The following is an 18,732-nucleotide window of genomic DNA, read 5'->3' as shown; positions in this document are numbered from 1 at the left end:
AATAAACTAAATAGTGAACAAAAAGGTTACTAAATGTTTTGAGTTTTTTGGGGCGATTTTGTAGTAGTTCAGCAGAAAATGACATCACACTGACCTCTCACCTCTCACACTCTCCTCCGCAGCAAAGATCATGGATACACTGACAAGATGCATGTCTCTCCGCTCTAATAATGGGAGTCGTTCTCCACAAAGCGACACGGCGGGCTGTCTAGCTCCCACCTATCCTTTCTTTGGATTGGTAGATACATCTCATTATTGTATTCCTTTTTTGAATATTCGATGAGGGTTGTTGACGTCAACCGCCTGCATTCAGTGGAGAGAAATAGCATGCTACTAGATCATGCCATGAATATGCATAGCCATCTCACGACAACTAGTATTTTTTCTCAATGTTCCCTCCCGGGATGTCATGTGTCCTACTTATATCAGTACACTCGTAACAACTTAAGCAGCACAAAACTTCTATTCGATCAAATAAACCTCACGTAGCAAATAAGCCATTCATGTTTTTGTTGACCAAATTCGACACTCTCTCATTGACCTCCATGCAATATACCAGATGTTGTCAGAGGAAGGCCCTAAAAATTGTCAAAGACTCCAGCCACCCTAGTCATAGACTGATCTCTCTGCTACCCCATGGCAAGCTGTACCGGAGTGCCAAGTCTAGGTCCAAAAGGCTCCTTAAGGATTGGTGTCCCGCTAGCGGGACAACTCCCGGTGAAACTGGAGGGCACGTAAGTCAAATAAATTCTAATAGTTATTATTGCAATTAATTATTTAGGTACATATAAGTATCTTATATCGGCTGAAAGCTTAAAATCTTGTTAATCTAACTGCACTGTCCAATTTACAGTAGCTATTACAGCTAAAACATGTTGTAACGGCTCTCTTTCGGTGAGTGAGTTGACCAAGGCGCAGCGGGTTGTGAATACATAATGAACTTTATTTAACAAGACGAAACTAAACACACGAAGAACACTTGAATAATTTTACAAAACAACAAAACGAACTAGACAGACCTAAACTATGAACTTACATGAAACGAGGAACAATTAAACAGGAACGACCGAACGAACGAGACGAGACAGTACCGTGTGGTGCAACAAACACAGACACAGTGACAATCACCCACAAACAAACAGTGAGAACACCCTACCTTAATATGACTCTCAATTAGAGGAAAACGCAAAACACCTGCCTCTAATTAAGAGCCATACCAGGCAACCCAAAACCAACATAGAAACAGAAAACATAGACTGCCCACCCAAAACTCACGCCCTGACCATCACACACATACAAAACAACAGAAAACAGGTCAGGAACGTGACACATGTCATGCGATTGTTTGAGGACGGCGACCCACATCAAAATATATTTTCCACCGGCAAAGGTTTCATACATTCACATATAAAGATTAAATATTCACTTACTTTTTAAAAATCTTCCTCTGATTTGTCTTCCAAAGGGTCCCAGCGATAAAAAGTGTTGTTTTGTTAGATAAAATCATTTTTTGTATCCCTAAAAGTCTGTTTTGTTGACGCCATCGATTTGAGTTTTCCACTCGTTCAACTTGAAGAGAAAAGAATCCGAAAATCTACCCCTAAACTTTGTTTCAACAAGTAAAAATACGTTTATATTTACTCCTCAGACACCCTAAAATGTAATCAAACTATAATATTTATTATGTATGGTATGTAAGTATGTTCAATAGGAAACTGATTTTAGCAGGTGCGTAACTTCATCATGGCGCGTCATGACATGGACTTCTAAGACTCTGTCCTCATACAAAAACTGTTATTTCTTATTCTTTTTTGAAGTTACAAGCCTGAAACTTTGAACATAGACTGCTGACACCCTGTGGAAGCAATAGGAATCCATGGAGCTATTTTACAATATCAGCTTTCTCTTGCATTTCTAAGAGGATTGTCTCTCAAAATTGTTTTATTATGGTTGGTTTTTCTTTGGATTTTATCCTACCATATCTATTGTGTTATATTCTCCTACATCATCTTAACATTTCTACAAACTTCAGAGTGTTTTCTTTCCAATGGTACCAATTATATGCATATCCTGGCTTCAGGGCCTGAGCTACAGGCAGTTTGCTTTGGGCACGTCACTCAGGCGGAAATGGAGAAAAAGGGGCCTTATCCCTAAGTTAACAGCTTCTACCCTCATGCCATTAGACTGCTAAACAGTTAATCAAATGGCTACCCGGCCTGTATGCATTGACCCCCTTTTTTACACTGCTGCTACTCGCTGTTTACTATCTATGCATAGTCACTTTACCTCTACCAACATGCAGGGCCGGGTAGGTAACTTTATAATCCGTTACAATTATCAGTTACCTGTCCAAAATTGTAATCAGTAACGTAACTTTTGGATTACCTGAACTCAGTAACGTAACCTGATTACATTCCGTTACTTTTAGATTACTTTACAATTAAGAGGCATTAGAAGAAGACTAAAATGTATGTTACCAATTGAACGACATCTATTGAAGTATAAATCAATGTTAAAGTTTACATACCTGCCAGCAGCATACCACCCTGCATACCACTACTGGCTTGCTTCTGAAGCTAAGCAGGGTTGGTCCTGGTCAGTCCCTGGATGGGAGACCAGATGCTGCTGGAAGTGGTGTTGGAGGGCCAGTAGGAGGCACTCTTTCCTCTGGTCTAAAAAATATCCCAATGCCCCAGGGCAGTGATTGGGGACACTGCCCTGTGTAGGGTGCCGTCTTTTGGATGGGACGTTAAACGGGTGTCCTGACTCTCTGAGGTCATTAAAGATCCCATGGCACTTATCGTAAGAGTAGGGGTGTTAACCCCGGTGTCCTGGCTAAATTCCCAATCTGGCCCTCAAACCATCATGGTCACCTAAAAGTCCCCAGTTTACAATTGGCTCATTCATCCCCCTCCTCTCCCCTGTAACTATTCCCCAGGTCGTTGCTGCAAATGAGAATGTGTTCTCAGTCAACTTACCTGGTAAAATAACGGTAAAATAAATAAATAAATAAATATATGGATGTTACATTTTACTTTATGGGTTGGTTATGTAGGCTTCTTCCAACCCATCGATTTCTACAACATAAAATAATACAATTAAATTATAACATTACATTATAAACCAACGTTTATCAGAATTCCAGTCATTCCCTTGATCTTCAAGAATAGGATTTAGAAATATGGAAGTATAGATTAGCCAAATTGTTTTACCTGAGCATAAACTCAAAACTAAGGATTTATTAGCCAGCCCTACTTGGTTGTTTATGATTTTGTTGTCATGGAGAACTGATTGGGCTCACTGATTCGAAAAAATAAACGCTGCGCTCATGGAATGGCATGCTTTGAGCACTACTAAAAAGCGCTGAATGAATGCAATATTCTGCATTTGCTATAGGCCTGTTGTTTACCTTTTTGTTGGTGACACTTTGATATCTTGATAATATGCAGCTCCCCCAAAGAAACAATAACAAAACGGCTGCCCAGCTTCTGTTTTGGTACAAATCTAAGGGATGGGCCTGGAGAAATGTAACCACTCTCAGATTAATAGACAGAGCTGTGGATGCAAGGACTGACTATACATGATATCAACATTAAGTCCAAAAATGGATGTAGCAACTACAGATTGTCCCTTTAGTCTATCAAAAGTGTGCGAGTTTGAGCATGTGTCCATTAGGCCTATTTTTTTTTTTTATCAGCATGAAGTCGATTGAGCAATAAAAGCCCCACTTTTATTCCATAGGCTTGGATCCGCACTATGCAGCTGTTGCAAGAGCGCATTTTTCACTGGCTGTCCACTGGTTTCAAAAACAATGAGCAGCTTAAATTTCTTGAATTCAACCATAATTTGGTTCAAATACCCATTTAGATTTGTGAACAGCCATCCACAACAACCACAATCCGTAAAGCGCAAATAGCTAAATGAGAGAGCAGCAGTGTGATTCACATCAATGCGCTATGTAGATATCAATAATAAGTGATATCAGTATCGCCGTAGACTACACCACTGCTGTCATCCTTACCTCCAAGCGTTTATTTAAATTGGATAATCTTTGGATGCCGACAGCAGTCGCACCATTGGAAGACCTAGCTTGGACTGTAGCTCTTTTCCCGCGATCTATCAAACCCATTTGGTGTGTCATCATGGTGGTCTCTGCCTTGTGGTCAGACTCGCTCAGGTGGAACAAACTTAAACGTGTGCCTTTTTTCAATGCTGATTTGATTGTCATTGAGAAAACAGAGAAGTGTCAAAGATTATTTTTCACAAACATCCTTTCTAAATTTCTAAGTTAATCCTGGAAATAATCATCTAGTTTTTCAAACGTATCTGTAATCTGATTACAATATTTTTGCTGGTGAGGTAACCAATTACAGTTACCGTTTTTTTGTAACCCTTACATGTAACATATTGGATGGAATCCGTTACTCCCCAAAATGTACATATTACCTCAATTACCTCGACTAACCTGTACTCCCGCACATTGACTCGGTACAGGTATATAACCTGTATATAACCTTGTTATTGTTATTTTCTTGTGTTATTTTTTTCTTACTTCAGGTTATTTTATTTTTGTCTTTATTTTTTTCACAAATATTTTCTTACTTACTTTTTTAAAAATTCTGCATTGTTGGTTAAGGACTTGTAAGTAAGCATTTCACGGTAACCTTTTGTATTCGGCGCATGTGAAAGTTGCTTGTTGGACAAAACAATGAGAAAAATGCAACCTGCCGGAGGGAGACAGTACTGTGTTTGAATACTCATCCTCGCAAGCTTGCTACATTAATGAATAAGGGGGAAATGCTAGCTAGCTTGCTTTACCACTGTCACGATCGCCTTGAGGATAATGAGTGGACCAAGGCGCAGCGTGTGAAAAATACATCTCTTTTATTTGAGATGAGTGAAACACGAAACGAACACTTATAACAAAACGAAACAAAACAACCGTGAAGCTACAAACGTAAGTGCAATACAAAAGCTACAAACGTTCTACATAGACAATTACCCACAAAACCCAATGCCTATGGCTGCCTTAAATATGGCTCTCAATCAGAGACAATGAACCACAGCTGCCTCTAATCGAGAACCAATCTAGGCAGCCATAGACATACAAACACCTAGACAAGACACTGACCCATTTAACATACAAACCCCTAGACAATCCAAAAACACATACATTCCCCATGTCACACCCTGACCTAACTAAAATAATAAAGAAAACAAAGAATACTAAGGCCAGGGCGTGACAACCACCCTGTCTTACTTATTTGTACTAACTAACATAGTTATTGCTTTGAGTCTGAAATGGAGAATTGAATTTGAATGGTTGTGAATATGAATCTTTGGCAAATCCATTGAAGAAAAGTCACCTGAAAAAAAGTTTGCCCACCTCCTTATGTACATTGTAAGTACAAAGTCATAAGACAATTCACTTCGCTTTACATGAAGATGCTTACTCCTGGGTAAGTACATTATAAATACATGTATATCTCTTGTAACAACATTGTAATTACAGAATTGGATGTTAATGCTATATACATTTGAAGTAGAATGTAACTAATGTTCTCCAGTCTCCTCTATTTTCAGTCTGCAAAAGTTGTTATATTCTAACTACATGGTAATTATAAAGATTATACCCTACTGGGTTTCACTTTACATTAAGTTGCTTGCTCCCGGCTAGGTACATGATAATTACAAGGATATCCTATTAAAACAGATTGTTCTTACATTACATTTGATTCGGGATAGCCTTTGAGCCAGGTCATAACATAGAAATAAACTCATTGAAAATGACTGGTAGTTAATGACAATTGTTCAATTGTTGCAAACATACCCTAGCCTATTTATCAACCCTGGTATTGCATGTGTATTCGATGGCAGTGGCACCATGTAAAAAGGTCACATTTTGGTTTGAGTTATTAACATGGTTATTCACAGGTAACTTTCAAGTGTGTAATTACAAAACATTAGTTACATAGTGGAACAAGAACACGTGTAATAACATCAGCAAATACATGCGGAGTAACCTTCAGCAAGTGGATATGTAAATACACATTTCAAATTGTGCAATAACTGCTAGCGCTACAACCTTCCTACCATGTAATTACATAGTAACACCATGTAGTACTATGTTTTCACTACTGTTTTTTACGGTGTAGTTAAATAGTAATAGGGGCAACTTTATGTAAAGCGTTACCAACATTTGTATCACCATTCGATGAAATCAGTTTGTATTGTGTAATGACCTACTGTAGCTATTATTCATTGTTAGGGCATGTGTTAAAGGATTCTTATGTGTTTGTTATTATCATCCGTTGTTTGGGGATGTTTTGGCGTTGGGTTAATATGTACGTACATACACTGTATAATATTGCTCTACATAATTACAATGGAATTATACAATGTTTAGCTTAGTTTATATGGTGATTGTAATGAGTGGTATTTTTCTCTGTGATTCATCTTTGATTTATCATATGTAGGGGTGCTACAATATCTAAAATACTTACTCTGTTTTCAGGCGGGCCAACCAAACCCCACAGTGAAGTTATACGTGGTGAATTTGTACGGGCCGACCCATACACAGGAGCTCACACCACCAGACAGCCTCAAAATAAGGTGTGATACATAATGATATTGAAAACAAATCTTGGAAAGTTTTCTTTTTGGAGAGACAAGGTCATTTTCAATCAATATTAACTGTGGTTGTTCTCTCTCGTAGGGAGCACTATGTAGCCATGGTCAAGTGGATCAGTAAAACCAAGACAACGGTCAGGTGGATGAGCCGGGCCCAGAATGTGTCAATCCTGACCGTGTGTGACACCACCACAGGAGCCTGTGTTAAGGTGAGAAGAATGGCATTCTGTGTATAGAGGGGGGGGGGGGGGGGGGGGGGGGGGGGGTCATATTATATTGTTATATTGGCAGTGGGAGGAGAGAGCAGACAATGCACTGACTGTTATTGATATGCTACTGTACCAAAGGGAAGAGATTGTCTACTCGAATGCCTCATCTGAAAGTACTGTATGATTTCTATGTCAACAGTTTACAGTATGGGCTTAGCACCTGTTGTGTTGTTTGGTGTGCTTTTTACTGCGTATGCTAAAGGGTGCTTCTAAAGGGGTGTACCCACGCTCTGTTTACCCACCATTTTGAAGAGGAAGATTATCTCGTGGCATTTATCAGATAAACACACTATAAATCACATTCATTGTTCTATCATTTTTTACTGGGAAGCTTTTATCATCTCATAGAACTGTTTTCATGAACACGAAAGTAAAGATTTATCCTTCCCACGATTTGTTTTGATTGCAGAGTGTTATTATAAGCTTTGTCTGGAACAGGGCAGAGCAGCAGTCCCCTGTGGGGAAAGCGTGGCAGTATATGGGAAACGGTTCAGTTTTACTGTTCCAGGGTCAGGCCCCACAGATGGCTAGAGCACAACCAAACAGGCTCTCCAGCCAAGAAGCTGCTTCGCCTGGGCCCGGACTCATCTTCTCTGCCAGGGCTTTTGTCCTTGTCTGCAATGGGTTTAAATGAAAGAGCACAAATTCTGGCATTTTAAAGTATTGGGGAAGAAAGGGAATTGGATGATTTTGAAGGGCTTTGAGCTGTCTTGTGGAATGGTAAATTGGTTAATACGGGACATGCTATTAACTGTTAACATTTTGGTCTTTCTATTTCAGAGGCATGAGGAGACCTCAGAGCTCTGGCTTTCCAAGCAGGTAAAACATTTTAACTCCTGTAAAGTCAGTCATGGTCAAACATATCAAATCAAAGTTTCATTCCATTTAATTCAATAGATCTTTATTGTGCACATTGGTAATGATTGGCCTAAAATGCCAACACATGAATATTGCTAGTCTATTATACACAATCTCTGTGGTCATGTAATGATCATAACACTCAAAAGTAAAATGTTTGCTGTGTTTATGCAGAACCAGGAACCAGTGTTCTCCAGGGACGGCAGCAGATTCTTCCTGACGGTGCCCGTCAAGCAAGGCGGGCGCGGAGAGTTCCATCACATCGCCATGTTCACCACACAGGTATAGGATCAAGTCGCCATGGTTACTGAACCGATGGGGGTCACTCATGTCACCATGGTTACCACTCAAAGTGTTCTGTTGCTATAATTTCCACCAGGCTGAGGGTAATATCTTTGTGGTTACAGAACAAGAAGTGAGGGTCATGCTGATGATGATGATGAATAAGTTGTTTTTATAGATATGTAAGATGACTCTTCTAATTGTTTATTTCCTGTGTCTGTTCCCCTTCCTCCCTCCAGTTCAGAGCAGATCAAAATGAAGTCCGCCATCTTACATCAGGGAACTGGGAAGTAACTAAGATCCTGGCCTATGATGAGAGCAACGACAACATGTGAGTGTCTCTTCATGGGCTGTGCATAATATATGAATAATGAGGATTCAGGTATTGTGCATACAGTGGTTCTTCCTTTAAAAGTTGCGTCGTACTGCAGCACACCTTGCGGGCTGCCGCAGAATTCTGTGGAACGTTATTTAATTGTCAGCCAACACAAACAACAATACAGAGTTACACACGGAATAAACAAACATATAGTCAGTAATACATTAGAGAAAGTCTATATACAGTGTGGGCAAATGAGGTAGGATAAGGGGGTGAGCCAATAAATAGACCATAGTGGCAAAATTATTACAGTATGGCAAATTAAACACTGGGGTGATAGATGTGCAGAAGATGAGTGTGCAAGTAGCGGTACTGGGGTGCAAATGAGCAAAATAAATAAAACAAATAACAATATGGCGATGAGGTAGTTGGTTGGGCTTTTTTATCAGGCTACTATTTGTTTATTAGGCTACTGTGCCATCTGACAAGTAAACGTGGCCTACAGTACATACTGTGGTAAACATGGTAAAGTTTCTAATTCCTGACATAAGGGGAAGCAGGCCATGTCCAGACTTTCTCGGTGACCTCAAGTACTCATTAACTCTGCCTTCAATGCTTTTTGGGTTGCATCAATCGTGGACAGAAACTTCTAAGACACACTATTAATGATGAACACCCGGAAGTTCACTGGTAAGCCACATTTGCCTCGGGACCCATCCCACTTGGTATTCGGTGTATCTCTTCGGTTACACATCCTTGGAATAGCAGAACAGCATAACGGTCCGGACGGCCCTTGCTGTGCCTGGTGAGCAGTTGGTCAAGTTCTGTTGTCAGAAGCAGAATGGAAATGTCAGGGTGAACCGACGAGCTGAAGAACCCGCCAGGTATGTTGACTCTGCCTGTCAGAGGTGAAGTTCCAGAGCTCACAGGTGTGCCTGGCATGGATTGTGACTCCATCTCGTTGCTCGCCCTCTTCAATGCGTCATTCTCCACCTGACTTTCCGCCAATGACGCCTGACTCTCTGCCAATGATGAGTGACTCTCTGCCAATACCGCCTGGCTCTGGACCACTGCATCAGCTGCCGCCCGTATCTCTGCCCTCAGATAATGTTTCTCTTTCTGCTGGTCTGCCTTCAAGGGTGGAGTTTGGGGCGGGGTGAGGAGTACTGGAAAGGTGTGATTTTCAGCTCACAATAGACCATAAGTATACAGCAGTTCGCCGATTGTCCTCACTTTGATTATGCTGTAACAACATACTGTAGCACCATGACCAGGATCTCTATTCATTTAAGTGAGCAGATTGGGGCTTTCAGGGGGAACAGAAAATCTAGTACAGACAATAAAATAAAATAAATCAATTAGTATATTTGAGTTAAACCACAATATTTGTTCTATTATTTATTATCTGGTGGATTAAACTGAAATTGCAACCAACTTTCTTTGGCTTGTTTAAAAAATAACAATATTTTTGAGATGATTTTGTTTTCAAATTACCGAAAGTGAGCGAGAAAAAGGCCATTCTTGAACATGGGGTGAGACATTCTTACTCATTTGTAAATAAAGCTAGTTTGTTATTTAGAATTTCTGTATTTCTGTTTTTAGAGGAAGAGAAACCGAAAGCCCACTGTCGCCTCATGGGTCTCCCGGTCGCGACCGGCAAGGGTATGGAACCAGCATCTGTAGCAGCGCGGTTTGCACTGCGATGCATTGTCTTAGACCGCTGCGCCACTCGGGAGGCCCCATCCACAAAGATTTTAATGCTGATCAATTGCCTTGCACAAAGTATCAAAATACAGAGAGGTGTTGGCAAGAGTCTATTGTCCTGCTAATATCCCATAATGGACTATTATAATACATGGTGTCCAGGTCAGGATATCCAAAACATTTATTTATTAAAGTCTATCAGAAAGAACGTTTGTACATATTTATTTTGATCCAAAACCATGAATGAGTCACTCAGCTTTATGTAGGTGCCGAGGCTATATGACTGCGCAATCAACTTGATTATTTAGCAGACATCACTTGATTATATTCAGTAAACACATACAGTTGAAGTCGGAAGTTTAACATACACCTTAGCCAAATACATTTAAACTCAGTTTTTCACAATTCTTGACATTTAATCCTAGTAAAAATTCCCTGTCTTAGGATCACCACTTTATTTTAAGAATGTGAAATGTCAGAATAATAGGAGAGAGAATTATTTATTTTAGCTTTTAGTTCTTTCATCACATTCCCAGTGGGTCAGAAGTTTACATACACTCAATTAGTATTTGGTAGCATTGCCTTTAAATTGTTTAACTTGGGTCAAACATTTCAGGTAGCCTTCCACAAGCTTCCCACAATAAGTTGGGTGAATTTTGGCCCAGTCCTCCTGACAGAGCTCGTGTAACTGAATCAGGTTTGTAGGCCTCCATGCTCGCACACGCTTTTTTAGTTCTGCCCACACATTTTCTATAGGATTGAGGTCAGGGCTTTGTGATGGCCACTCCAATACCTTGACTTTGTTGTCCTAAAGCAGTTTTGACACAACTTTGGAAGTATGCTTGGGGACATTGTCCATTTGGAAGACCATTTGCGACCAAGCTTTAACTTCTTGACTTCTTGTCCTTAACCTTTACTTAACACCCATCTCGGATCCGGGAGCATCCTCATCAGTAAAAGCTGACTAGCATAGCCTAGCATAGCTCAACAAGTAAATAATAGCATATAAATATCATGAAATCACAAGTCCAATACAGCAAATGAAAGATAAACATCTTGTGAATCCAGCCATCATTTCTGATTTTGAAAATGTTTTACAGTGAAAACACAATATGTATTTCTATTAGCTAACCACAATAGCCAAAGACTCAACCGCATATTTTCACCATGTTTCTACCGCATAGGTAGCTATCACAAAACCGACCAAATATAGATATAATTACTCACTAACCAAGAAACAACTTCATCAGATGACAGTCTTATAACATGTTATACAATAAATTTATGTTTTGTTCAAAAATGTGCATATTTGAGGTATAAATCCTAGTTTTACATTGCAGCTACCATCAAAAATATCACCAAAGCAGCCAGAATAATTACAGAGAGCAACGTGAAATACCTAAATACTCATCATAAAACATTTATGAAAAATACATGGTGTACAGCAAATGAAAGATAAACATCTTGTGAATCCAGCCAATATTTCCGATTTTTTAAGTGTTTTACAGCGAAAACACAATATAGCATTATATTAGCTTACCACAATAGCCAAACACACAACCGCATTTATTCACCGCATAGATAGCATTCGCAAAAACCAGCAAAAGATATAAAATTAATCACTAACCTTGACCAACTTCATCAGATGACAGTCTTATAACATCAGGTTATACAATACACTTGTGTTTTGATCGAAAATTTGCATATTTAGAGCTGCAAACCGTGGTTATACATTGTGAATATGTAGCATAGATTCACCAGAATGTCCGGAGCTATTTTGGACACTCACCTAATCTGACCAAAGAGCTCATCATTAACTTGACATAAAAATACTTGTTGTATGGCAAATTAAAGATACACTGGTTCTTAATGCAACCGCCGTGTTAGATTTTTAAAAATAACTTTACCATAACAAACAGCTTGCGTTATTGCGAGACAGCGCCCGTCAAAACGGCAGAGAATAGGAATAACATTTTCCACAGAAATACGAAATAACATCATAAATTGTTCTTACTTTTGTTGAGCTTCCATCAGAATCTTGTACAAGGAGTCCTAGGTCGAGGATAAATCGTTGTTTGTTTTAGAATGTCCTTTTCTCCTTTCAAATTCGTGCCACAATGCTAGCCAATGTTGATGACGTTCCCAGTTTCTCTCGACGCAAAGAACGGAAAACTCCATAAGTCACAATAAACGTTGAATAAACTGATGAAACTCGGTTGAAAAAACCTACTTTATGATGTTTTTCTAATATGTATCAAATAAAAACAGAGCCGGAGATATTAGCCGTGTACACCGAATGCATATCATAAGACAATATGGAGGTGCTTCCCGCGCCTAGGTAGAGAAAGGAAATTCTGGACACGTCATTCCAAGAGCTCTTGTTCGACCTCAGATCAAGCTAGACACCCCATTCCACCTTCCACTGCCTGTTGACATCTAGTGGAAGGCGTATGAAGTGCATGCATATCGATAAATATTAGGCAATTGAATAGGCAGGCCCTGAAACAGAGCCTCGTTTTCAGATTTTTCACTTCCTATCTGGAAGTTTGCTGCATAATGAGTTCTGTTTTACTCACAGATATAATTCAAACAGTTTTAGAAACTTGAGTGTTTTCTATCCAATAGTAATAATAATATGCATATTGTACGATCTAGAATAAAGTACGAGGCAGTTTAATTTGGGCACGATGTTTTCCAAAGTGAAAACAGCGCCCCCCTATTAAGCAGTTTTGACACAACTTTGGAAGTATGCTTGGGGTCATTGTCCATTTGGAAGACCATTTGCAACCAAGCTTTAACTTCCTGACTGATGTCTTGAGATGTTGCTTCAATATATCCACATACTTTTCCTTCTTCATGATAACACCTATTTTGTGAAGTGCACCAGTCTCTCCTGCAGCAAAGCACCCCCACAACATGATGCTGCCACACCCGTGTTTCACGGTTGGGATGTTGTTCTTCAGCTTGCAAGCCCCCCCATTTTTCCTCCAAACATAACGATGGTCATGATATATTTTTGTTTCATCAGACCAGAGGACATTTCTCCAAAAAGTATGATCTTTGTCCCCATGTAAAGTTGCAAACCGTAGTCTGGCATTTTTATGGCGGTTTTGGAGCAGTGGCTTCTTCCTTGCTGATCGGCCTTTCAAGTTATGTCGATATAGGACTCGTTTTACTGTGGATATAGATACTTTTGTACCTGTTTCCTCCAGCATCTTCACAAGGTCCTTTGCTGTTGTTCTGCATTGTTAAGCATGCCTAAGCCACGTTCATGCAGATAAGCAGGGACCCTGGGCATCTTTCGTTTGGTGTTTTTCAGAGTCAGTAGAAAGGCCTCTTTAGTGTCCTAAGTTTTCATAACTGTGACCTTAATTGCCTACCGTCTGTAAGCTGTTAATGTCTTAACGACCGTTGCACAGGTGCATGTTCATTAGTTGTTTATGGTTCATTGAACAAGCATGGGAAACAGTGTTTAAACCCTTTACAACGAAGATCGGTGAAGTTATTTACATTTTTACGAATTATCTTTGAAAGACAGGGTTCTGAAAAAGGGACTTTTTTGTTGTAGCTGAGTTTATGTGCATGTATGGAATGATGAATGAATGTTGTAGAGGAGTTGGCGACAGCACAAACAGAAAATGTCATTGTTATCACAATGAACTTTTAAAAATGTATTTATTTCACTTTTATTTAACCAGGTAGGCTAGTTGAGAACAAGTTCTCATTTTCAACTGCGACTTGGCCAAGATAAAGCAAAGCAGTTCGACACATACAACAACACAGAGTTACACATGGAATAAACAAACATACAATCAATAATACAGTGGAAAAATCTATATACAGCATGTGCAAATGAGGTAGGATAAGGGAGGTAAGGCAATAAATAGGCCATGGTGTCGAAGTAATTACAATCAAGCAATTAAACACTGGAATGGTAGAATGTGCAGAAGATGAATGTGCAAGTAGAAATACTGGGGTGCAAAGGAGCAAGATAAATAAATACAGTATGGGGATGAGATAGATTGGATGGGCTATTTACAGATGAGCTATGTACAGGTGCAGTGATCTGTGAACTGCTCTGATAGCTGGTGCTTAAAGCTAGTGAGGGAGGTAAGCGTCTCCAGCTTCAGAGATTTTTGCAGTTCGTTCCAGTCATTGGCAGCAGAGAACTGGAAGGAGAGGTGGCCAAAGGAAGAATTGGCTTTGGGGGTGACCAGTGAGATATACCTGCTGGAGCGCGTGCTATGGGTGGGTGCTGCTATGGTGACCAGTGAGCTGAGATAAGGTGGGGCTTTACCTAGCAGAGACTTGTAGATGACCTGGAGCCAGCGGGTTTAGCGACGAGTATGAAACGAGGGCCAGCCAACGAGTGTCACGTTCCTGACCTTATTTCCTTTGTTTTGTCTTTGTTTAGTTGGTCAGGACGTGAGCTGGGTGGGCATTCTATGTTATGTGTTTCTATGTTGGGTTCATTGTTAATTAGCCTGATATGGTTCTCAATCAGGGGCAGGTGTTTTAGGTTTCTTCTGATTGAGAACCATATTAAGGTAGGCTGTTCTCACCGTTTGTTTGTGGGTGATTGTTCCTGTGTCAGTGTTTGTGCCACACAGGACTGTTTTTCGTTCGTTTCGTTATTTCATTCGTGTGTTCTTTCCTGTTCGTGCGTTCATGTTATATGTTCACAAGTTCAGGTCTGTTAACGTCGTTTATTGTTTTGTAGTTTGTTTAAGAGTTGTTCTGTCTTCCTTAAATAAACAAATATGAATTCAACCCACGCTGCGTTTTGGTCCGATCCATGCTCCTCTTCAGACGAGGAGGAAAACGATCGTTACAACGAGAGCATACAGGTCGCAGTGGTGGGTAGTATATGGGGCTTTGGTGACAAAACGGATGGCACTGTGATAGACTGCATCCAATTTGTTGAGTAGAGTGTTGGAGGCTATTTTGTAAATGACATTGCCGAAGTCGAGGATCAAATCAAATTTTATTTGTCACATACATGGTTAGCAGATGTTAATGCGAGTGTAGCGAAATGCTTGTGCTTCTAGTTCCGACAATGCAGTAGTAACCAACGAGTAATCTAACCTAACAATTCCACAACTACTACCTTATACACACAAGTGTAAAGGGATAAAGAATATGTACATAAAGATATATGAATGAGTGACGGTACAGAACGGCATAGGCAAGATGCAGTATATGGTATCGAGTACAGTATATACATATGAGATTAGTAATGTAGGGTATGTAAACATAAAAGTGGCATAGTTTAAAGTGGCTAGTGATACATGTATTACATAAAGATGGCAAGATGCAGTAGATGGTATAGAGTACATCGGATCGGTAGGATGGTCAGTTTTACGAGGGTATGTTTGGCAGCATGAGTGAAGGATGCTTTGTTGCGAAATAGGAAGCCGATTCTAGATTTAATTTTGGATTGGAGATGTTTAATGTGAGTCTGGAGAGTTTACAGTCTAACCCGACACCTAGGTATTTGTAGTTGTCCACATATTCTAAGTCAGAACCGTCCAGAGTAGTGATGCTGGACGGGCGGGCAGGTGCGGGCAGTGATCGGTTGAAGAGCATGCTTTTAGTTTAACTTGCATTTAAGAGCAGTTGGAGGCCACGGAAGGAGAGGTGTATGGCATTGAAGCGCATCTGGAGGTTAGTTAACACAGTGTCTATTGGAGCCAACTTGATTGTATGTTATGAGGGGCTTTGTGATATTACTTTTGTATGTTGTCAGGTAGATTCTGAATCTAATTCTCAGACCAATGTAACTACCAATCACAGGCAACACACCATAGTGCATGGTGGGAAAAGGAGGTTTACGAATTTACTTGTCGTAAAACACATAACCTTGAGTGTGAAACTGGGTAGTAACTGGATTAGCATGATATTTTTGCTAAATAGGCAGATTTTATTATTCTCAACTTGACACCAATAAACACCTAATGCCTAATGCCTCAAGACTGAATGTCATGTACATTGCTTATGAAGTACAAGGATGAATGCTGCTTGAGCATGTACACTATTTGTGGCATAACCGTGTTAACAAAGGCCACCGATCTTCTTTGAAACCCAATTAACTTGTTTGTTTCCTGCATACAGTTATTTCCTCAGCACTGAAGGCTCACCACGGAGAAGACAGCTTTTCAGGTGACACATTTAGCAACCTGTCATGAATCTTGTTTTTGACAGCTCCCCTTTGCTTTACAGTCCGTCTTATCGCCTATCATTTCCCTCTTGTGTAGGACATGTTATAACAACGGTAAACAGCTGAAGTTTTGTGCATACAGAAATATAGAGACGCTCTTGATGTAAGATTGTGTACACCCGATAATACAGGTAACTGCCAAAATAAAGAAAACACCAACATGAATTGTCTTAATAGGGCGTTGGGGCCACCACGAGCCAGAACAGCTTCAATGCACCTTGCAAAGATTGTGTGTCTGGAACTGTGATGAGATACCATTCTTTCACGAGGAATTCCATCATTTGGTGTTTTGTTGATGATGGTAGAAAACGCTGTCTCAGACGCAGCTCCAGAATCACCAAGAAGTGTTCAATTGGGTTGAGATCTGGTGACAGAAATGGCCATGGCATATGGTTTGCATCATTTTCATGTTCATCAAACCATTCTGTGACCCCTCTTGCCCTGTGAATGGGGGCATTGCCATCATATTGGGGCATAGAAATGGTATCCAAAATAATGAACCTACGCATGATGGGACGATAATTGCTAAATTAACTCAGAAACCACACCTGTGTGGAAGCACCTGCTTTCAATATAATTTGTATCACTCATTTACTCAAGTGTTTCCAATATTTTGGCAGTTACCTGACTCTTATAAAGAGTCTGAAGTCTGGAGAGGTAATAATTCAATTTTTCAACAAACCTTATCCAAATCCAGCTGGTCTTTTGATGAGGTCGAATGGGCTTAATTACATTTCAAATGCTTTCAGGTGAACTAATGAACTCTCAACCTCAACATTGCTCATCTCTTCATTTCTGTGGAGTGTAAATATCATGTGCAAACTGCAAACGCCACTGGTGCTAGATCCTCAATAGGCCTGCTCTTTAGGATTTGCAGTGGAAGTTAAAACGGTCTCCTAATCTTCCCTCTTCCCCTTCCTTTCAGTGTGAAGACTGTGGGGTTGTTCCCTCGACACTGTCTGACGTGTGAGCTAAATAAGGCCCACTGTCTGTTCTTCGATGCTGAGATAAACCCCAGTGATCAGCACATCCTCCTCCACTGTAAAGGTAAGCTAGTAGCAAAGCTAAATGCTAACACAGACAGCTAGCACCAAGATAGCACTAGCAGGCCAATGCAACGTAAACTAATTGCTAACTTAGACAGTCTATTGCATAGCAATGCTCCATAGTGCCAATATAGCACAAGCAGGCTAATCCATACATGTCATTTTACAGTTAGTCAGCTAAGCTAAATGCTAAAACAAGCAGTGCATCATTTTGAAGGCTAATATTCAACTAAATAATAGCACTACTCGTCTTTCTTTGTTTAAGACAGATAAATATTGGTAGAGCTTAGAGAACCAGAGCATCAACTTTCTTTGAGAGGTTATTTAAAGATATTAGGAACCAACATCAACTAACCATTTATTATAGACTGTGAAGGTATGCCAGCTAAGCCATTTGCTAAACCCAACCAATGCATCATCTGCTTAGACTTAGATACATGATCAGAGATACATCTTACCAAAAAAGTGTTAAACAAATCAAAATATATTTGATATTTGAGATTCTTCAAAGTAGCCACCCTTTGCCCTAATGACAGCTTTGCACACTCTTGGCATTATCTCAACCAGCCTCTGCTGCAGAAGATACATTCATTAGAGTTACCAGCCTCAGAAACTTCAGCCCAAATAAATGCTTCACAGAGTTCAAGTAACAGACACATCTCAACATCAACTGTTCAGAGGAGACTGCGTGAATCAGGCCTTCGTGGCCGAATTGATGCAAAGAAACCACTACTAAAGGACACCAATAATAAGAAGAGACTTCCTTGGGTCAAGAAACATGAGCAATGGACAATAGACCGGTGGAAATCTGTCCTTTGGTCTGATGAGTCCAAATGTGTGGTTCCCACCGTGAAGCATGGAGGAGGAGGTGTAATGGTGTGGGGGTGCTTTGCTGGTGACACTGTCAGTGATTTTTTTTATTTATTCAAGGCACACTTAATCAGCATGGTTACCACAGTATTCTGCAGTGATACACCAACCCATCTGGTTTGCGCTTAGTGGGACTATCATTTGTTTATCAACAGAACAATGACCCAAAACACACCTCCAGGCTGTGTAAGGGCTATTTGACCAAGGAGGGGAGTGATTGAGTGCTGCATCAGATGACCTAGCCTCCACAATTACTCGACCTCAGTCCAATTGAGATGGTTTGTGATGAGTTGGACCGCAGAGGGAAGGAAAAGCAGCCAACAAGTGCTCAGCATAGTTATTTAACCTCTATTTAACTGCGCAAGTCAGTTAAGAACAAATTATTATTTAGAATGACGGCCTACACAGGCCAAACTCTGGTCCAATTGTGCGCCGCCCTATGGGACTCCCAATCACAGCCAGTTGTGATACATCCTGGATATGTGGATACTCCTTCAAGACTGCTGGAAAATGATTACTCATAAAGCTGGTTGAGAG

General features: G+C 40.2%; 1 protein-coding gene across 3 annotated transcripts in view; it reads left to right on the top strand.

Annotated features, from left to right (window-relative positions):
- The window catches only part of LOC129821387 (inactive dipeptidyl peptidase 10-like), a 314,370-nt gene that overhangs the window by 256,756 nt on the left and 38,882 nt on the right, over nucleotides 1-18,732 (top strand). For all 3 annotated transcript variants that reach the window (XM_055879015.1, XM_055879016.1, XM_055879017.1), the window contains exons 10-16: nucleotides 6,515-6,612; nucleotides 6,716-6,839; nucleotides 7,680-7,718; nucleotides 7,932-8,039; nucleotides 8,279-8,370; nucleotides 16,174-16,221; nucleotides 17,205-17,326. In XM_055879015.1, the coding sequence (XP_055734990.1) occupies nucleotides 6,515-6,612; nucleotides 6,716-6,839; nucleotides 7,680-7,718; nucleotides 7,932-8,039; nucleotides 8,279-8,370; nucleotides 16,174-16,221; nucleotides 17,205-17,326 (631 nt within the window). The remainder of the gene's footprint in view (nucleotides 1-6,514; nucleotides 6,613-6,715; nucleotides 6,840-7,679; nucleotides 7,719-7,931; nucleotides 8,040-8,278; nucleotides 8,371-16,173; nucleotides 16,222-17,204; nucleotides 17,327-18,732) is intronic.

This window comes from Salvelinus fontinalis, chromosome 23 (assembly GCF_029448725.1).
Source record: "Salvelinus fontinalis isolate EN_2023a chromosome 23, ASM2944872v1, whole genome shotgun sequence".
Classification (NCBI taxonomy): Eukaryota; Metazoa; Chordata; class Actinopteri; order Salmoniformes; family Salmonidae; genus Salvelinus; species Salvelinus fontinalis.
The sequence above is the reverse complement of the archived record's forward strand: the minus strand, read 5'-3'. Positions and strand labels throughout refer to the sequence as shown.